At 62.1% G+C, this 21,071-nt stretch overlaps 1 protein-coding gene across 9 annotated transcripts; it reads right to left on the reverse strand.

The window, feature by feature from the left end:
* Window positions 1–812: 812 nt before the first annotated feature.
* On the reverse strand, window positions 813–20,303 carry ADAMTS10 (ADAM metallopeptidase with thrombospondin type 1 motif 10). 9 transcript variants are annotated; one of them, XR_013967202.1, is made up of 26 exons: window positions 20,210–20,303; window positions 17,811–17,890; window positions 16,391–16,577; window positions 15,856–16,202; window positions 15,337–15,493; window positions 14,284–14,501; window positions 12,662–12,745; window positions 12,396–12,541; window positions 11,918–11,961; window positions 11,668–11,773; window positions 11,418–11,564; window positions 11,053–11,194; window positions 8,295–8,402; window positions 7,759–7,904; window positions 7,591–7,654; window positions 6,514–6,616; window positions 6,091–6,224; window positions 5,868–5,991; window positions 4,879–4,959; window positions 4,630–4,793; window positions 4,409–4,535; window positions 4,186–4,311; window positions 3,643–3,847; window positions 3,204–3,380; window positions 2,971–3,118; window positions 813–1,589 (listed from the first exon to the last, which is right to left on the reverse strand). XR_013967202.1 is itself a non-coding variant. In XM_080809756.1 (26 exons), exons 3-26 carry the CDS (start codon window positions 16,476–16,478, stop codon window positions 1,480–1,482), a joined length of 3,294 nt encoding a protein of 1,097 aa, XP_080665882.1. In that variant the 5' UTR covers window positions 16,479–16,577; window positions 17,811–17,890; window positions 20,210–20,303; the 3' UTR covers window positions 813–1,479. The 9 variants fall into 9 exon arrangements, 7 of the variants coding, with proteins under 7 accessions (XP_080665882.1, XP_080665881.1, XP_080665880.1 ...); XR_013967203.1 differs by having other exon boundaries at window positions 2,971–3,130; XM_080809756.1 differs by having other exon boundaries at window positions 2,971–3,130; window positions 4,186–4,315; window positions 12,662–12,727.
* Between the last annotated feature and the right edge of the window lie 768 nt (window positions 20,304–21,071).

The following is a 21,071-nucleotide window of genomic DNA, read 5'->3' on the forward strand; positions in this document are numbered from 1 at the left end:
GTCCATGTCCTGATCTCTGGAGAGCAGCGGGCCACGTCCTGGTCTCCCCTTGACGTTTAGGAAGTGGCATTTCCGACAGGTTGTCACCTCCCGCGCCGCACAGCGGGGAGGAGGCCGAGGCCCATCCCGGGAGCTTGGCAGGGAGGCCCCAGGACCCGGGTATCCCTGCGGCCCGGCAGGACGCGGCACCGCGCCTGGAGGCCGGCGAGGCGCGGCGCCCCCTAGTGGCCACGTGTGGGCAGGAGCGCGTCTGTCGCGGAATCTCCCGCACCCGTTTGCTCCCGGGCGTGGCGCCTGCAGACGGCGGCGAAGCCTCCAGGCACCGGCGAGTGAGCGAGCGGCGGGAGGACCGTCTCCTGGTCGGAGGCTTCCGAGGGGCCTTCTGCACGGAGGGGACCCTGGCTGCAGGGTGAGCTGGAGTTAACCGGGTGGAAAGGGGAGGGGAGGGAGCACCTGGCAGAGGCAGCAGCTCCCGCAAAGGCCCCCGAGACGGGAAGAAGGCGGGAGATGGAGGAACTTCCGCGAGGCCCGGGCGGCCCCGGGCGGCTGGACCGATCCGAGGGCCTGGGGGTGCGGTGGCCGGGAAGGCAGGGGCCAGACCGGGTAGCTTTGAGACCCTCCTTGAGAAGCCGTAGTATCACTGGGCTCTGTCCGTGCTGGTGAGAGGCCCCTTTGGACTGATGGGAGCCACCTGCGACGGGAGCGGGGGTGGGCGTGGGGTGGGGCGGGGGGCACGGCCCCTTCCATTCGGTGGCGGGGACCGCGTGTGACTCAGGCTCACTGACGCGCTCACAAATCAACACTCGGAAAGCTACACAAGACAGAACTTTATTGATGGAGGGCTTCCTGGCGAGGGGTGTGTGGGCCCCAGGGCAGGGTCTGTAGCACCATGATGGGGGCGCCTGGATGTCGGGGTCCCCCTGGGGCAGGCAGGGCAGAGGTTGTGGTGGATCTTGCCAGCTCTGCCTCAGCCTTGTAGCTGGTCTGGGCAGGGGGAGGGTGTCAGGGAGGTGGTGCTAATCCCCCTGCCCCATAGCGGACATAGACCCTCCCCCTTCCCCGCCCCCAGCTCAGAGTGGAGGGATGGGGCAGTGCCGGGGGCAGGACACAGGCAGACCCCCTCCCCACCCCCTCTCTTCACAGTACATATTCCGGTCAAAGGGGGGCAGTATTAGGGGCTCCCTAGGAGTGGGTGAAAAGGGCTCTAGGGCGAACAGTTAGTTGTTCCCTCCTCAAACCCACCCTGGAGGGGGGGTCTCACTATGAACTGGGAGAGGGGATGAGGAGGGGCCCTGGGGCGGGTAGCCCCTCTCCATCCCCCAGCCAGGGGCCCTTTAGGGATTCCCAATAAATAACTTCCGGCTTCGTCACACCCTTTACTCCCAGCTCCCGCCCCCTCGGGCTTCTTCAGGCTGGCCAGCTGCGGGCCGGGTCCCCTCCAGCCGGCGCCCAGCGGTAGCTCTGGGGGCCGCGCGCCCCCTAGCGGCCATGGCAGGTTTTGCAGCACATCTGGCGGAAGTAGGCTCTGCTGCAGAACTGAAATTTGAGCACCAGGGGGCAGTAGGCGACCTTGTTCACGTCTTTGCACTCTAGAGGGGGCGGGAGAGATCAGAGCTCAGGGCCCCTTCCCTTAGGAGCGCGTCTGAAGCCTGCACAGAGCTTCCTAGCTTTTCTGCCTCAGTTTCCTCGCCTCTCAAAGGGAGCTTATAACTGTAACTCAAAGTTGGGGGGAGGGTGCGAGGGGCGTCTGGGTGGCTCAGTCGGTTAAGCGTCTGCCTTCCGCTCAGGTCATGATCCCCGGGTTCTGGGATCGAGCCCCACATCCGGCTCCCTGCTTGGTGGGAGGCCTGCTTCTCCCTCTCTTGCTCCCCCTGCTTGTGTTCTCTCTCTAGCTGTCACCCTCTATCAAATAATAAATAAAATCTTAAAAAAAAAAAAGTGTGTGGAAGGGGCTTGTTAATACTTCATTAGGCTGTTGGCGGACTTTGAGAGAGACAGTGCCGAGTCTGGGACTCAGACTCAGTGTTCAATCACGACAACAGCACTCCCTTTCAGTTATCCTTTTGATCCATTTGGGGCTGTAATCCTTGCTCGTTTCCCTTTGTGACCAACGGAGGACCCTGAGGTCCAGAGAAGTCGCTCCTTCTCAGGGTATTTGAGTATTTTGTGTCTGTGGTCATTGACCGTCCGTTTGCGACAGTAATGTGGGCTCCCACTTGGCCAGTGATGTAGGACAGGGCCTGGTGCCTAGTAAAGGGCCTCACGTGGGTTGTTTCAGTCCATCTCTCTCATGCAGGTCCCCGGCTAGTGAGTGTATCATTATCCCCCTGACCCATTAGAAGGCGCAGGGGAGGGAACCCAATCCAGGCAGTCTGGTTCCAGTGCCCGGGGTAAGTTATCTATTGCCCTGTATGGAGAATAAATTCACTTAGGTAGTAAAAAAAATGGACATATTTAAAGCAGCGATTCTCTAGGGAAAGCGATTTTGTCCCCCAGGGGACATATGGCCAGATCTGGAGACATTTCTGCTCGTCACCACTGGGGGGCAGGAGCGCTGCTGGCATCTCGCAGACACAAGTCAGGACCGCTATTGAATATCCTACAGGGCCTAGGGCAGCCCCCCTCCCCCAAGAATGATCCGGTCCAAAACATCAATAGTGCCGGAGGTTGAGAAACTCTGAATTAAAGAAAAACATTGGGCAGCTCACGGTTCGGATGGGGAAGAATGGGATGAAGGTCACGGAGGTGGCTGGGGGAATGACCTGAGTTTGGGTGCCCAGAAGGATCAGGCGCCTAATATGCTTGGCATACAGTGGCACTAAATACATGCCTGCAGGGAGAGGCGGTGAAGTGCCTGGAGGGGACAGAGAAAGACGCTGCGGTGGTTGGAGGTGCTCCAGGCCAATGGTCAGGACTCCCACGCTCTGGACAGGGCCCCCTTGGAGCCCTTTGGCCCCGCGCCGCACATACCTTCGGGGCCGTCCCCAGGGGGCGCGCTGTCGCACTTGGCTTCACACTGCTGCGTGGACGGGGGCCGCAGAGCCTCTGCGCACTCGCGCGACGGCTGGCCGGTGTGGCTGGAGCAGCGCACCGCGCGCTGTTGCTGCCCGATCCCACACTGTGCGGAGCACTGCGGGGAGTCGCTGCTGAGCCTCGGCGGGGCACCCCTTCCCTCCGCCCCCGCCCCCAGGGCGCCGGCCTACCTCGCCCCACTCGCCTGTCACCCAGCGGGCTGGGGGACAGCGGCGCAAGTTGCAACGCATGGTGGCTGGCGGCTTGGCTGCGGGCGGGCAGTGCGCAGGGGGCAGCGTGGCGCGGTGGTCGGAGCTCTTGCACAGGACGACGCGGTGGCGGAGGCCTGGCCCGCAGCTGGGGGTGCACTGCAGTCGGAGAGAGGGTTTCATGCTCCTGGGTGCTCCAGTCCCCGCACGCGGGGGCGGGGGGGTGCGGGGAGGGACGGGAGGTGGGGAAGATGGTGGTCCAAAGGGCGACAAGGAGAAGTCAGCTAACCTCGGACCAGTTGGGGGGGGGGGCACTAGGTCGAGCAGGAGGGGCTTGTGACTGCCGAGAGGTGCCTCGGTGGGAACCCATTATGGGCATCCTTGCATCCCCCCACCCCCATAGCGAGCAGTATGGGCTGACCTCTGACCAGTCCAGGGCGGCCCACTCGGGCGGGCAAGCGGGGCCTTGGCAGGCCTCCAGAACTGGTGGGCGCGGCTGCGGGCACGCACTGTCATCCAGCGCCTTTTCCTCGGCGGCTGACACTCGGCGCTGGCACACCACTGAGCGGCTGCGCACCCCCGCGTCGCAGCTGCGGCTGCAGCGGGACCAGTTCCCTACAACCCAGCTGTGGGGAGGGGGCAGGTCTGAGCGAGTATGCAGGGGAGGGCCCTCCTCCCGTCGGGGTTACGGGCATATCCTCCTCCTCCCCAGGAGCCAGCATCTTGACAGAATCCCGCACAGGGCTGCTTCTGCAGGGAGCACCCCAGCACACACCTGGGATATCCCCACCCTGCACCCGCGGTGGGGGTGGGGGGGTGCGTCACGCTGAGGGAGAGGATGGTTCTGACTCCCCCTCCGGGAGAGCCTTGACCCCACCCTGGGGAGCACTGCCACCCCGATCCTGGGAGCACTACCCGCTCGGGCTCTTGTCACCCCTAGCCTGCGGCCCTGGCAGGCACTCACTCTGGAGGGCAAGGCTCCGTGTTGCAGGCGCGCTGCCTCTTGGGGAGCTTGCTGTGGGCACTGCAATGGTGGGGGGCCACCGCCGAGCTGTCCAGCTGATTGCGGCACTCCACGGCCTGCACCTGGCTGCCTGGGGGTGGCCGGGAGACCCGCTCAGCCCCACCGGGACCAGCAGCGGAGCCCAGGGGACCAGTGCCTACCCCCGACCGCACCCCGACCTCACCGCCGGCACACTGGGCCGAGCACTTGGTCCAGGGTGCATAGTGCCAGGAGTAGGGAGGCAGCGAGTCTCGGGCGATGGGCGCATTGAAGCGGTAGCGGAGGGCGGCCAGCTCTGTCCGGGCCAGTACCTGGGGTGGGGGAGGAGGCCATCAAGTGGAAACCAAGTTCCGGTCCCCACAAGGAGGCTGATGTCTTCCGGCATCTTGCTCCCACTATTGTTACCATGACGATGAGAGACGCGTTTATGGGTCCCAGGGCTTCTAGGCTCTGTGTCTGATCTGGCCCCTGTCGCAGCTGAAAGGTGGTCCCGGCCAGGGGCAGGCGGTGGGGCTGGGGGGTCCCAGGCAGCCCCTCCAGCAGCAGGGATTCCTGGTCCCCCTTCAGGGCTAGGAGGACAGCATAGGGGTCAGAACCCCAGCTGCACTGACCCCCTGCTGACCCCCAGTCCTCATCCCACCATCTCCAGCTCACCCAGGTGACTGAGGGAGAGGTTCAGGTCCTGGATGAAGATGTGGACGGAGCCTTTGGGGATCCAGACGACTTCCTCATACCCTGGACGGTGGAGCTCAGATGTCGCCCACTTGGCCCTTCCCCCACACCTGCCTACCCAGCCCCCCCCACCCCCATTCCTGGCCCTCGATGACAACAGCGAACCATTACTGCAGTAAGTGCTTACAAGGCCATCCCACTGCAGCATCAGGTCTGGCTCTGTGGAGTAGATGGGTCGTCACACCCATTTTACAGATGACAAGACTGAGGCTCAGAGAACTTAAGCAACTCGCTCAGGTTTGACAGCTAGGAAGTGGCGGGGCTGGGGTTGGAACCCCAACTTTCCTGCCTCTCTGACCACCACAATGGTGTGGTCCGCTTCCTACCACCCCCAGTGCAGAGGGATGGGGGTGCCGTGGAGGCCCCAACCCACATGGTGACATGGCGAGTTCAGCAGTGGGGGCTCCACCACTTCCAGCCTGGGTCCCTTCCCATCCCCCGAACCCCACACGGAGGCCTCACTGTGTGTGTCTGCTCCCAGGAGCCACCCCCTACTCCCTGGGGTCGCTCTCCTTCAGCCCAAGGTTGGAAGGCAGGCTCGAGTTCACCAGACCCTACAGATATCCCTCCCCCCCCCCAAGACTTTTCCTCCAGCACAGAGTCTCTCAAGCCCCTGGTTCAGACCATGGAGAGTGGTCAACCCCTCTGCCCCCAACCCAGGGCCAGCCTCCCAGGGTGGGGGCGGGGAAAGGTTTAGGTCCCCACCCTCTTGGCATGTTAATTGCCAAGGTTTAGACGCCAGAGCCCAAGCTAGTCCCTGACCCTGAGCTGGGGCATTGCTGTGCCCCGGGACTTCTTGGGGTCCCCACCGGGCCCCTGGGTCTGAGTAGCTGACTCTGGCTACTGTGATGGGACTAGTCCTGCCCTCAGTCACCAAGTGGCCAGAGGGAGAAGGAATAGGGATCTCTCACCAGCTGCAGGCGAGGCTGGGCTGAAGACCCCCTCAATGGTTTCACAGGCACTGCCGTCACCACCGCAAACCCGACACTTGTCCTCCCTCAGGTCGGAGCCCAGGACCCGGTCGCAGCCCACGTGCTGGGGAGGTGGGGAGGGTGGTGGTGGGGGGTGTCAGTGAGCCCCCCTCCCTGCCTTCACTCCCCTATTCCTTGCCCTCTGTCTGGGAGTCCCTGTCACCTTGCACTCGCCGCTGACGCAAATGTCCACTGTGTCAGGGCGACAGGGCGTCCCGTCCACCACGGCGGCCGCTCTCTCCGTGTAGAAGTTGAAGCCTTCGGCCAGGCACGTGAGTGAGCAGGCCTTCACGCCCCCTGGGGGGGCACAGCCCCGTCAGACGGAGGGCCAGGCCACCTGGGACGCCCTGCTCGTTCCCGAGGAGCGGGTAGGGGAGCCAAAGAGGGACAGATCCCAGCCCCAGTGTGGCTGGGCCGGTTGCGCACAGCGAGTCAGGATTCCCAGTGTCCAGTCAAGGAACTATTGAACCACATTTTGGGCTCTTTGGCCCCGTGGGTGAGGGGGTGCTCAGGGCAGACCCCACGATGCTGCGTCCACCTGCTGCCGCCCTCCAGTGCCCCATGGCCTCCTGGGTCCCTCACTCACCTCCTCGGTATGTCTTCCACGTGTAGAATTTTCCACGGAAAGGGATGCTGTCAAATTCAGAGCACTGCATCTCCCGGAAGTCCTGGGAGCCCGGGGGACAGTCCTGGGAGCAAGAGAGGGACAGGGAGGGAGGCCATGTGTGGGGGGTGGAGTTCGGGCACAGGCCCGATGCTCAGAGCAGGGATGGGTTGGGGGCGGGGGGAGCTGAAGGCAAGAGGCCAGGGAGGAAGCGGTGGGGGGCCAGGTGAGGCTGGTTGGTGGCCTGGGCCAGGGCCCGGCGGTGGGGCTGGAGGGACTGGTACTTCAGAGATGGAGTAGATGACTCATGAGAGTTTGGGGCGAGCTGGGGATGGTGGCTGGGTTTCTGGTTTCAGACCATGAGGCCTTTCTTGAGAACAGGCCTAGAAAGGAGCCGGGGCACTCATTCTGGGGGGTGGGGCGTGTGTGGACTCCCTGGAGACAGGAGCCACTCCAGGTGGGGCTGGGAGGACCACTCACCCCGCCCCCCCAAAGCTCTCCCCGCCCTCTGAACACCCCCAGCTGCAGTAAGCCTTGTGCTTACTGGGTGTGTCCACAGAAGACTTGCTTACAGTCAGAAGCCCTGACCAGCCACGGGGAACCCCAGCATTTAACGAAGGGACAGCAGTGGAGGAGAGAAGGCAGAAGGCGTATGGGGAGGAGCTGGAAGCACAGGGCAGGGGTGACGGCAGCAAGGGGGTGGGAGTGCGGTAGGGAGTTTGGGATGGAGGCCGTGGTTCCTGGGCAGAAGGGAGGACAAAGGGAGAACCCAAACTGGGTGCTCAGTGGCTACTGGTTTGGTGACAGCTTGGAGATGGCTTTGGGGTAAGGTTGGGGAAGTTTGGGGAACCCGGCTCTGAAGGGAGGGGGTGCAGTGCGCTGTAGCTGGAGGAGGATGCGGAGGTCATACAAGTTCAAGGTGGGGGAGGCATCTGAGAATGGGAAGGAACCAGACGCTTGCAGGGGAGCCCCGTCCTGTTGACACCGGGGCCCAGGGGCAGGTGTCTGGAGGGCAGGGCAGGACAGCGGATCCCAGCCTGGGGTCCTGGGGAAACTCACGTCGGTGTTGCAGGAGCGATGCCGCCGTCTCTCACCCAGGCAGTACTTGCCCCCGATTGTTGGCCTGGAAGGGTTGGGGACAGAACAGATGTGGGGCGAGGGCGCGGTTAGACAGAGGGCGACCCCGACCCCGCCCCGCTCTCTTTACAGAGGGTCCTGAGAGCTGACCTGGGGCTGTCGCAGTGACGGCTGGAGGAGGACACGCCACCGCCGCACGTCCGGCTGCAGTCTCCCCACGGGGTCCACGGGCCCCAGGCCCCGTCTACGCCCTCCGGCCGCGACCCGAAGGGGACGCACACGCGCTTGTAGCACCACTACGGCAGGTGGTGGGGAGAGGGTGGGGGGTGAGTCCGGCTCCGTGGGCTCCCGGGATCCCGGCGCTCCTTCCTGACCCGCCCCTCCCCCAGCTAGAGGTCTCCGCATCCCTGGGATGGGACCGAAGGGGCGAGAGTGGAAGTGGGGTCTGGGGACCCGGACACAGGCAAGATGGGGGCGTGGCCTAAGCCTAGGGTCACCGCCGAGAGATGAAATTCGCCCTGGGTCGAGCACTGCAGGAGTAGTGGCAGCGGGTGGCCTCAGGCCATGGGCGGGATCTGCGGGCAGTGGGCGTGGCCAGAGCCGACGGACCCCCCCCACAGAGGCGTGGTGGGCGTGGCTCAAGGGCAGGGGGCGGGGCCCGGCTGGCGGCCGGGGCCGACGCTCACCCCCTTGTCGATGGTGTGCGTCTGGCACAGCGTGCCCTCGGCGGCCGGAATGCTGTTGGTGATGCACCGGTTGCTCTTGCTCAGACACCACAGCTCGCTGCAGACCTCCTGCGGGCCAAGGCGCCTGCTCAGGCTCGCCCCCCGCCCTCCTCCCTCGGGCAGCCCGCCCGCCGGGGGCGGCGACCCGCTCACTGCCGCCTAGCAGTGGGGCCCCAGCGCTCCTCCGCTGGGTCTCCAGGAGCCTCCTGGAGTCTTCCTGTGGGGCATGGCCTGAGACCTCCCCTCTGCCTTATGGGCTGCACTTAACCAACGTCCGTGTGTGTGGCAAGCCCCCTTAGGCATCACTACCCCCGTTTCACTGTGAGAAAACCAAGGCTTAGATAGGTAAAGTCACTTGCTAGGGGCCACACAGCTTCTGAGGGGCAGCCTCGGCTCTAACCCGGGCCTTTGATAGATCACTCCGATCTCATCACTCTGGTGCCTCTTGAGTCTCCAAACCTGCTGAGGAACGAAGATGATTCTGCATTCCTTGTTGGGATGGGGGAAGCAGCCCCTGGGAGAACAGTAATTCTGAAAACTCTGGCCTGGAAGATGGCTCGGGTCAAAGGCCTCATCTCTAATTTTTTCCATCTGGTGGTCTTCTTTATTGCACCCCCCCCCCCCGCACCCCGCCAACTGTGGTAGCTCCTGGAACTTTTACTCTATGGGAGACTTGGCAGGAACGGAGCCAGGCTGGATCTGGGGTGGGGGCATGCGACTTTGCCCACTGAAAACTCTGCCCACCTTCCTGTCAGAATCCTGCTTGGGCTGGACCAGTCCCAGGAAGTCACTCTGACGCTTCAGGTTAATATCGCTGGACAAACCCCCTGGGTTCAGGGGTGTCCAAATCTCTGACCCTCTAGCCTCCATCTGCCCCGCCTCCCAGGGCCTCCCCCCACCCTGGGAAATGGAGATCCTTCATTCTCCTTTTTATAACCATGTGCCATTTCCTGTTTGACCTAATCCTTTCAAGTTTTGATGACCTGGGACGGGGCCAATCAATGGCTGTAGGAAGGGGCAGCCTCTGAGAGACATCTGCACACACATGAGAAGCCCCGGAAGGTTGTTTTCAAGTCCGCTCCCTCAACCGTCCTCCAGAGTCCCTGTCTTGTGCTCCTTCAGAGGCTACGTCTCAGTTAAAAACTCAGCCTGGTTTTCTGGCTTCACTTGGCTTGTGTCCTCCCAGCCGTTTGTAAATATCACGGGCCCTCATCCCACTTCTGACACCTCTTAAAGAGAACTGGCTAGTCCAGTCCTGGTTTTCCTCTTCTCCACAAGGAGGCGCTGTGGTGCATGTGAATGGGCTCTGAGCCAGTGGGGGAGACTTCAGCCCCGCTGGGGAACTGCCACCCCCCCCACCCTGTTTTCTCATCTAAGAGATGGGCCTTGCTACATAAGAGGCTGAGAGGCATGTGACAGAGTAGATCTGAAAGAGATTGCATAAACTCCCTGTTATTGTGTAACAGTGACCACAGCTATCTCTGGGCTAGGCACTGGGCCCAGCTCTTTACACACGTTAGCCAAGTTATATGTAGTCAATAATTTCCCCCTTTGCCAGGGGCTCCGGGAAGATGTTCCTTGGAGAAATAAAAGAAAGAATCAATTCAACATACAGCCAGTACCAGTCCAAGCTCCTTATTTTGGCACTTCTTCCCCTCCCCCACCTCATTATAAAATTTGGAGTCACAGTGAGACCTTTGAGTCCCAGCTCTGACATGTTCTTGAACTGTGACATTGGGCAAGGCACCCTCCCTATGCTTCAGTCCCTTCATCTGTAATGTGGAAATATAGCAGGATTGTCAAGAGTTTAAATGAGATGAAACATATCACATGCTTAGCACATAGTGGGCGCTCAGTAAATGTCAGCCACTGTCATCATGGTTAGGATACCTGGGACATAGCAGATGCTCCAGATTCTTTAGAAATTCGTTAAGGGTGCTACAGTTACCAGCCAAGTTGGGAAGGGTGGGCAAAAGCAGGTTAAATAGAAATGGTGCCAGGGTTTGTCTCCTTGTCTTGCCCTGGGATGAAGTGAGGGCATTAGAACAGCTGCCTTTTCCTGTGTTGAGTCAACATGGCCTCAGCTTGGACATGGCTGTCCAAACTCTGATCTTTGGAGTCTTGAGGAAGCCAGCAGGCCTCCAGCTTCCTTGGGGGCAGCTGGGAGTGGGACCCCCAGCTTGCTTCTCTACAAAAGGAAGGGGCTTTGGGAAATCAATGTAAACCTCACCAAGAGTGAGGGGTGGCCCGGAGGCTCAGAGCTCATTCAGCCAAGCATCAGGGCCAGGCGATCTTGTGAACCCGTTGGTGGGGGATGTGGGGAATGAAGACAGGGTGTCCTTGGAAGGCTCTGCCCAGTTCTTTGCCAAGTGGGAAAGATGGTCCATCCCCAGGGAACTATTTCCACCCCATTTGGAATGTTTGGTGAAAAACTGCCCAGTTAGGGGGCTTGGGACTTTAGTTCTGTAGCAGCCCACTGGTGGCCTGATAGGCTGGACAGAAGGGGGTGCCCAAGGTCTCCCCAGACCAGCCCCCAAAATCAGGGGTCTGGAGGGCCAGGAGATCCCATCCTCTATCCCAGTCATTGAGTGCGTGTGACATCTATACACCTGTGCACCTCTTTCCCCCTGGCCCCCATGGGGGCTCACCCCCTTCCCGACTCTCCCACCCCCTGCGGCCCCTCCCCTCCCAGGAAGGAAAGCAGGAAGGCTCTCTCTACCCCGTATTTACACTGACGCGATTTGACTCCATGTTGGAAGCGGCACTGTTCGTCTGCATCGTAGGCCTGGCCGGGTGCCACCGTGGGGTACACGAAGTCCTGTCTGGGGGGCCGGTTGTTCAGGCACAGCCCCAGGCCTGAGCTGGGGCAAGAAAAAGGAGCTGTCATGTTAGGGGGCTGCAGGCGAAGAGCTCAGGGGCCCCGGGGGGAGGTGTGGGTCATAGGGCGCAGCCCGATGTAGGGAACAGGACCCCTCCCGGAGGCAGCTCTAGTTTCCAGACCCCACTCCCCTGTGCCCCCTCCCCCACCCCCGTTCCCAGCCAAGGTGAGCGGGAGTGTGGGCAGGCACACGGGCACGTCCTCACTCCAGAAAGCTGGTAATGTAGTCGCGGCTGCAGGATGACCACACAAAAGGGTTGGTCTTCATGGTGATGTGGGCAGCCATGAGCTTGGCCGGGTCCTGGCCACGGGCCCCACAGCTGTTCCCTACACCGTCGTGGTTCATGCCAAACCTGGGGAGAGCAGCGTCGGCTCCACCACTGGGGCCGAGGAACCTGCCCGGCCGGCCTGTCCCCGTCCCCCATGCCCCACGCCCCGCGGTGTCCCCTGCCTCACGTGTGTCCGATCTCGTGGGCGATGGTAAAGGCGGTGGCCAGACCGATGTCTTCGTTGATGCTGCAGCTCCTTTCCCGCTCACACATGCCGCCCACGGGGGCCAGGCCTGGGGGACAGGCGCGGGGGGCAGGGCTGGGCTCGGGTTGTGAGGGCTGGCCCAGCCACCCAGCCAGGTCCCCACCCCGCCAGGGCCGGGGGGCACCCATCCGCTTGCCTCCACGGGTGCCTGAAGCCTACGGGGGTTAAGTACCTAGTGTGCCACAGGGTTTGTTCCTATAGATGCAGATGTCATAGCTGTGGAAGGAGAGGGGGGCAGTCAGGCGCTGGGCTGCCTCCCTAATCCCTTGCAGGGGCCACCATAACCAGTTTCAGGGGCTCCCTTCGGCCTCTCAGCCAGAGCCCCGTGCTCTGCCCGCAGTGGACCTCGGGGATGCTGGGTGTGTGTAGGTGACCGACTGACTGCATCAATGAGACAGCGAGGGAAGGAGTTTGTCTGCGCCCAACTGTCCCTGCCTCCCCCCCCAACCCCCGCCCCTCGTCCTCGTCCCCCTGAACCAAGACTCTCAGGCTCCCAGCAGCCCCTCCCCACATTTGACTCCCCACTGGAGTGGCCACAGCTTCCCCGCCTCTCCCATCTCCCAGCAGAAGTGAGCCCTGCTTGGACCTGGAGGGTCCCCGGGACCACTTGTTCCCCCGGCCCATGTCCTGGAGTCCTCCTCGCCCCTCACCGCGTGATGAGCACTGCTGTGTCGTGGTTGGCCACACCGTTCTCTGGAATGGCATTGCCATGGCCACTGCGGTTCACGATGGATTTCTGCCACTTACAGAAGCTGTCCAGGGACTTCCCGGCATGGTGGGTGATCTCCAGGGTGGGCTGCAGACAGACAGAGGGGCATAGGGGCCAGCCACCCCTGGGGGAGGGGGTTGGGCAGGGGGAGGGGGAGACAGGCAGCGCTGGTGTGCAGGGGCAGGAGCGGGGAGGGGGCCCTCGCACCTGGTCCTCCGTGAGCAGGATGAGGCGTGTCACCAGGATATTAACGATGTTTCCCAGACTTGAGTCCTGGAAAAGTTTGGCAACCTGACCTCCAAGAAATAAGGGAGACCGAGTCTTAAGAGGGGCCCAGAGCAGGAGACAAAAGGCAAAAGGGCAGTAACCCTCCTTCATCAACTATCTCCTGCGGGCCAGGCCTCGGGCTATGCCTGCTGCGCAGGTAGGGACAATGGTCATTCCCATTTTACAGAGGGGCAGACAGACACACAGAGAGGTCAGGACCCACAGCGGGTAGGTGCCACAAGGGGGATTCATGTCTGGGTTGCTCCCTGGTACCTTTCTTTCTGACTCGCCCCCATTCAGCTTGTCTGACTGCCCCCCATCCCTACCCACCTCCGCAGCGGCCCCAAGTGTCTGCCCAGAGGCGGCCCAAGGGACGTGCACATTTGGTCTCATTCCACAGCTGTCTAAAGGTACCAATTTGGGGGCGCCTGGGTGACTCAGTCAGTCAGCGTCTGCCTTCAGCTCTGGTCAGGATCCCGGGGTCCTGGGATTGAACCCCATGTTCCCGTGGCTCCTCCTTGGTGAGGAGCCTGCTTCTCCCTCTCCCTCTGTCCCTCCCCTCTGCTTGTGCTCTCTCTCTCTCAGGTCAATACTTAAAATCTTAAAAAAAAAAAAAAATAAACGTATCAATTTGAGCATCACCACAAGAAGGCGGAAGGGTCGGGGGCAGGAAGCTCTGGACACAGGGGCGATGGGGGAGGAGGAAGAGCCTGGGGTCAGGGGGGCGGTCGCCACGGTGTGCAGTGATCTCGGAGCCTGGGGCATCACTGTCCCACGTGGAGAGCCACAGAAACTCTGGCAGGTTCTAGACAACTTTGAAAGCCCAAGGGAGGGAAGCAGGGCTAGGGCAGAAGTGCGGTGCTGTGTCAACATTTTGGGCCACCTCTCTGTCTGCTGGCCTTTTTCTCTTCCCTTTTTGCATCCGTGAGACAACAGCGCCCCTTGTCAGGCTCTTACTGCATGCCAAATGCTGTGTCTGGCTCCCCCTGCCCCACTCCGCGCCCGGACTCTTTCCTGCAGGAGTAGATACTACGACAACAGTGTTGTACAAACGTGGAAACTGAGGCTCGGAGAGATCTGGAGTCTCGACAGAGAGCTGGTATGGACCCTGGGGATATCTGAGTGTGGGTGAGCGAGGTCACCGTGTGAAGTGGCGGGCAGGTGCCTGTAGGAGGATTCGGGTGCGTGCCCCGCTGTGCACTGCTGGCCTCAAGTTCAAGCTGCGTCCTTGTTTTATACAGCAGGTGCCTGCGCAGCCCCGACCGCGTGCCTGGTGCTCTTTCAGACGCTATCCTGATTCACTGCGACTGCCTGAGCCTTGTGGAGGAGATACTATTCCTACCCCCATTTCATGGGTGGGTAAACTGAGGCACAGAGAGGGGTAGGGACTGGTCCAAGGGCACACAGCTAAAAAGCAGCAGAGCTGAGTAAACGCTCCCAGCTGCCCAGCGAGGCTGCTTCTCCTTATTCCTTGCCCAGCCCGGCCTCCTTTCTCACTCTGCCCCCTCCGCGCGGGTTCCCTGACCTCAGGGCTCCATGGCCGGGGAGGGGGAGGCACTTACAATGTTCATGATGGCCAGCACGTACTGTTCCACGTCTCTGCGCCCGTGGTAGGCCACCATCATCTTGTCAGCTACCACCAGGGTCTCCACGTAGCGCTCGCGGCTGACAGAGCGCTTCAGGCCTGGCTGGCCACGCTCGGTCTCATTCCCCAGGGGCCTGGCAGGGGGTGGCTTCAGGGTGCGGAGCCACCATGGCCGCCCCTTCCATGGCTTCTCATCTGGATGGACAATTTCTGGTCATTCTGCTGCCTGCTCTTAGGTCTGCGACGCTGTCTGATGGCGCATTGGCCCCATGGGCCAGCAGACCCTTTGTTCTTTGGCTACTGGGTGTCCTGGGTGTCCAGTGTCTGGCTCTACTATGGTCCACGACCCAGAGGATGGGCTCTACACTGTCACACTGGTTGGTGGCACGGACAGCCGGGCCCCACGACAACCAGAATGACCGCGCCACTTCCTGAAAAATTCCATCACCCAAACATAGGTGTGGAGCTGCCCGCCTTGGCATGGGCACTGTGTGCCTGTGGGACTCTGGGGTCCGGCCACATTCTCGCCAACACACCGTCCAGCTGTGCAGCTGGAGGACAACCCGCTGCCGGAGGGTCTTACCGTCCAGCCGGTCTCACTGGCCGTCTGACTGTGAAACAACCCACCCTTCCATTCTAAACACTGACCACAGTTGTAGGTCCGACACATGGGGTCCCACGCCCAGTCTGTTGGATCACATGCCTCATAGAATGTCCCTGGGTCTGCCTTTATCCCTGCAGCTGGACGATGGCCCTTGTAAATATCAGTCTCATCCAGCTTTCTTGCTCCCCCACCCCCGCCCGTCTGATCAGACACCTGTCCTCCTGCAAATATGGTTGTAAACTGGACCTTCTCAACAGGGTTTGCACCGTGCGGTGGCTCGAATCGGCCACTCATCGGCTGCTTAGCTGTCTGATCACCCCGTCATCCTGGAGATGGAGGGTTTATGCCTGAGCACCTGTCTCACTCACGGCAGGGCCATTAGACACTGCCGCCTCCCTCTGCCTGTCCCCAAAAAGACAGATGTACCTCTCACTCCACAGGCTGTGTCCAGGTGGGGGTGACGCAGAGAGGAGCGCTTGTACACCACATGGGGGCCACTGTCCTCTGGGCCCTGGGCCCCTTTGGGCCCACCTTGCAGGGGCTCGATCAAATATTCTTCTTCATCTGCCACAATCAGGCCATGCTGGGGGTTGGGGAGCAGGTGGAGGGCTTGGATCAGGCTTCGGTTCCCAGGGCCCACGGGACCCTACCTATGTCTTTACGATTCCGTTCTTTCTGTCTTACTGGGTTTATGTTGCTTTTCCTTTTTCACCTTCCTGAGGACGAAGTTTGGTTGGTTCCTTTGCAGACTGACCCTACGGCTACGCATTTTCCTCGAAGTTCTGCTTTAGCTACATCCCTAGAATAACTAATCCTTGTGATTAGCTCAAAATGCTTAAAAAAAACATCCACCGGGATTCCTTCTCTGACCTACACGGAGAAGTGTTTTTCTTAACTCCCAAGCTGGTGGGCACGTCCCCCTGCTTCCCGGAACCCTCTGCTCACCAGGCCCCCGCAGGTGCTGATGGCCACGTGGGAGCTGCCAGCCTGACCCTGCAGGTGGCCGGCGTAGAGGCAGTGGGGCCGGGCAGCCCTCTGCCAGGCCAGGCCCTCCCGTGTCCAGTACTCCACGGAGACGGGCCCTGCTAGAAGGCGGGGGCTGCGGGTCAGGTTCAGCAGGAAGTAGGTGCTGGGCGCAGCCACCTTGTAGTAGAGGCGGGACTCTGGGGTTGGTCCCGTGCCCCGACGCTGCCTCCGGGGCGCAGGGGGCGAGAAGGCCAGCAGGGCCCCATTATGGTCCACTCGCGTGGGGAAGGCGATCTCATAGCTCTCCAGACTGGACAGGAACTCATCTGCGGGCGAGGGTCAGAGGCTTGGGGTGAGCCGTGGGAGCGATCTGGGTCTTCATGGCTTGGCTATGGGGCCAACGATGCTGGCCTCGCTAACCCCAGGGCCCTCCCCCAAGTGACTGCCATCCCAGCCCCACTGACCCTTCCTTAGCTCCTCGTTCCCTCCCCATGCTGCCCCGGGACGCCCCTACCTTGAGACTGGAAGGCGTGTATGACTTCGAATGTGAGGCCCAGCCCCAGGGTAAGGGCCCAGTGGAGGATCTGGTAGGCAGGAGCCATAGAGGCCACGTGTCCACATGTCTCTCTCCAGCCCCGGCTGCCGGCAGCCCTCACAGCACCGCCTCCCCTGTTCACAGCCTGGGCAGCATCACCGGGCTCCTGGGAGGGAGGAGTTGGGTTGCGGGGGAGGCGGGTGCCTTGTCCTGCTGCCCAGTGTGGCCAGTGCTAAAGCCCATCCCTCCCAGCTCCCGGGATGCCCCTGGCATTTCCTCTCCCTGTCCCCACCCCCCACGTCCTCCCTATGCTACAAGGATACACAGGGGATCATGACTCGGTGGGTCCCTACTACGTGCTAGCCACCGGCCTGAGTGTTTTCACACCATTTCATTTCACTTCCACAATAACCCTGAGGACTCGTTCACGGCTAACGATAGGCATGGCAGAGATGCCATCTCTGCCCACTGAGGGGCATCTCCTGGGAGTGACCGAACCACAGGAGTTCAGATTGTGACAAGTTCTCTAGAAATAACGGGGAGGCTCAGAACCTGGGGCACGGAGGACGAGAAGAAACTCGTCACGAAGAGACAGGAGAAGGTGCCCCGGGAGAGGAGTAGCAGAGGCAAAGGCCCAGAGGCAGGGAGGACCTGGGTGTGGACCCAGGAACACAAGGGCCAGTGCGGCTGGGCAGAGAGCCTGTCTGTGGGGAGGCAGGAGTGCAGCAAGGGGAGGCTGGACTGGGACACATTTGAAGGCTGTGCGGGTCAGTGCGCATTTTCAGCCCAGATGGAACCAGAAGTGATTGGCTCCTCCCACTAACCCCGTCCGACTTAGGTCCTGCCTCCGACTTAGGTCCTGCCGTTGGATCCCCGGCCACGGGGAGCATTATTCACACCTACAGGGGGCATCTGTCCCCCTGACCTCTCCTCCACCCTCTGTTTCCAGCCTCGCCCCTGGTTCGACTCCTTCTCCCTTCAGATTCTTCTTCTGGGAAGCTCTAGGGTTGTCCAGGAGGGCTCCGTTTCTCTGGCTTCTGCCCCAGGCCAGCCTGCTGCGCACAGACACCACTTTGGGCCACTACCCCGTGCCAAACCCTCCTCCCCACTCCTGTCTCCACCCTCCTCCTCCTCCTCTGTGCCGTTTCCCCCTTAATCACACACTGTCTTGTTTTCTTTGCAGCCTGGCCAAAGTCTGAGAGTTGATCTCCAAACAGGGCAGTTCAGCACACAAGGGAGGGAGCCAGGTTTTCAACAAGATGCAGACTTAGAAGTTGACATTACCCGCTTCTGCTTGGACCCCTCCAGCGACGGGGAGCTCACTCTCAGACACTCTGTGACCCTACTGGTCCCTTCAGCTGGGCTAATGATTATCCCTTGTTTTTTGGTTTGTTTTTACCTTTTGGGGGTGGCAGTGGGCGGCCTGGGGTCGGACACCTGTGCGTGAGCCCCTCTGTGCCTCAGCCTCTTCTTTAGTGCCTAGACAGGGAGGGGGAGGAAGGAGGAGCTGGCCTGGGTCTGAAGTTCAGGGGTGGCTGAGAATACTCTGCCCTTCCCCCTGACCCTGGCAAACCTCCTCTTGGATTTCATCCTCCCTCAGCTCCTGGTCCCCCACCAAACTCCCTCCTCCCCTACTGTTCCTCCCCGCGCCCTGATCCCCTCTTGCCTCCTCTCCCATATTCCATCCTGGAGACCTTGACCGGCTCTGATTAAGCCCCTTCCTGGTCAGTTCCCCCTGACCCTCCTCTTGCCTTAACCACCCCCCTCCCATGCCAAGGTGGCAACGTTCTCATTGCCGTGTGAGGCTGCAGCTCCCTTCCCCCAATCCTGTCCCTCTCCTTCTTTCCTGCACTGCCAGGCCTGGTGCAGAATCTCCCCCAGCGGTTCTGTGGCTCTGGTCCCGGCTGCAGTGTCTTTGAGTCTCTCTGCTCTGAACCCCTGGAGTCTTCACCACTGTCCTCTGGGGCTCGGCCCCTCCTCCCAACGACCTCACAGCAGCCTCCCTTGCACTTCTGGCTCAGGTGGGGTATGGGGGAGGGTGTGGAAGGACCCGGCATAGGTGGGTGGGATGGAGGGAGGGTTGTAGGGAGGGCAGCAGGTGTCCCTCCAGGGCTGGGGGGTGGGCGTGGGGGGAGGATCTGGGATAGTGGCCCCCTTGCAGGGTGGTAGCCAGGGGTGACCTGCCATGGGGGTACTGGGAACAGGTCAGTGGGTCTGGGGAGAAAATGATACTGAGGGTAGGGAGGCTAGGGGGTTCCCCGGCTGAGCCTGGCTGGGGGCAACAGCAGGGGTCTCCACCAGGATGTGTGTGTGACTCTGTGTATCTCTGGGTGTGTGACCGTGCAAGTAGATTGTATGTATGTAGGCGACTTTGTGTGTGGTGTGTGTGCCCATGTGACCCTGTGTGTGGCCCTGTGTGTGCCCGTGTGGCTGTGTGCACGCGCGAGCGCGCACGCACGCACGAGCGCGCCTGCCCGGGCTTGGCCATTGCTCCCAGCCCCTCCTCCCAGAAGGCAGGAGGGAGGCGGCCAGCACCGGGACGGCGCCAGCGCCGGAGGAGGAAATGCCGCGGAAGCGGCCCGGAAACAGCGGAGGCTCCATCCCATCCCAGCGATCCGGGACGGACCCGCCGCTCCACGCCCAGACCTCCTGGGCCGGGCCGGGGAGATCCGGCCGCTCCGTGGAGGCCAAGGCTGAGGCCGCCCGAGCAGAGGCCTTCTCCAGGCGCCGCACATCTGGCTGGGCGGGAGGCAGAACCCTGCCGGGAGAGCAGACAAAGGCCCGCCCGCGGCCTGCGGGAGGAGCGGGAGGAGGGGGCCGGCGCCCCGGCGGGTCCCCCTCGACTAGCCACTAATTAAAGGCCCTGAGCCCGACGGCCTGGAGACACTTGGAGACAGACGGCTGTGGCCTCGGTGACCGACTCAAGGGAAGTGGGAGGTGCCACTCCCACACCCAGACACACAAACACACACGGGTAGCGAGCGCACACACTTGAGGGTGACCACACCTGCGCCGCTGGGGACCCACAACTGGACACCACAGACCCACAAAGGGCTCGCATCCCAACACACCAACACGCTCAGAACACACACATCGGGAGGCAAACGCACGAGACACACAACCACACACTCCCCAGACCTACGTGCACACACACGTACACACTCATTCACAGAAGACAACCCAGAGACCCACACTTGGGCCTACACACACAGACATGTACACAGTCGTTCACACACTCACACCAGACAATGGACAGAGTCCCGCAGAACTTGACGTGCACATCAGACGCACTCACATACAGGCATTTACACACTTGTTACACTCAGACACACCCGGAGACAGCGTAGAGACACATACACACTCACCTAGACATCGACACACACAGCAGACACTTAGCTATGTCAGTTTACACTCACACCTATGCACACACACCACACCCCACACGATCGCACACAAACACACCCAGACCCTCATGGACATGTTCCTGCGGACACACACATGCAGTTGCACTCACACATACGTGGATGCCCACACGCACCCCGACACACATACACGCACGCAGCGAACACACCCAGACAGGCGCCCGCATGACCTCAGTGTCGCACACACTCGGGACATCACACACCGACACAACCCCCGCCCCGCGGCTGGACGGTCCGACAGACCCGGGCCCGCGGCCGTCCCCGCCCGACGCGGACACACAAGGTCACCCGCGGCCGCCCGGCGCCGGCCACCTCCCCCCGGGCGCCCGCCGGCCCCGCCGAGCCCCGCTCCCCGCCGCGCCGCCCGCGCCGTTACCTGCGGCCGCCCGCCCGCCCGGGGCCTCCGTCCGCCGTCTCCGCCGCCGTCTCGCCGCCCTGCGCAGGAAGGGAGGGAGCGAGCGCGGCGGCGTGGCCGGGGGAGGGGGCGCGGGGAAGGCACTTCCTGAGCCGCCTGCCAGGGTTATAAAAAACCCCCAAACCGCGCGCGGCCAGAACCCCGCCCGCCGCCGCCGCCGCCGCCGCCCGGCCTGGGCCGCGGGCTGGACCCGAGCCAGGGACCCGGGAGCTCGGGCGGCCCCGCCCGGACCGGGCCCGCCGTGGGGGCTGGGTGGGTGGGTGGCAGGCGAAGGGGGGGAGGGAGTAAGGTGGCAGGTGGGGGAGGGGAGAGAGGCAGGGTGGGGGGAGGGGAGGGAGGAAGAATTGGGTAGGGGTAAGGGGGGAGTCGGGGTGGTTGGGGGAGGGGAGAGTGAATGGAAAGAGGCGGGAGGAGGTGGGGGATGGAGAAGGCGGCACCGTCGTGTGGGGAGGTGACGGGAAGGAATGGGGCGCGGAGGGGAGGAGGGAGCGGGGAGCGGGCGGAGGGTGGGGGAGGGGAGAGCCCACTCTCTCGCCGGCACCACCGCCAGCATCGACAACAGCTGTTATTTATTGAGGGCTAGTCCTGCTCAAACAAGCATTTATTGGGCGCCACCCGTGAATAAATCTCAGCCCGCCCCTGCCCTCCCGGAGCTCCCCTCTGGGGGCCTGACCTGCCGCGGGCCTGGTGGGTTCCATTTCACAGACGAGAAAACCGAGGCTAGAGACGCGCAGAGTGACAGTTTCCTGAGCGCAGGGGCCCGGAGGTTTTATTCATTCCTGGGGGCGGGGGGGTTCTCAGTAGATGTGGCGCTAACACAAGG

This window comes from Martes martes (genome assembly GCF_963455335.1).
Source record: "Martes martes genome assembly, chromosome: 1".
Taxonomy (NCBI): Eukaryota; Metazoa; Chordata; class Mammalia; order Carnivora; family Mustelidae; genus Martes; species Martes martes.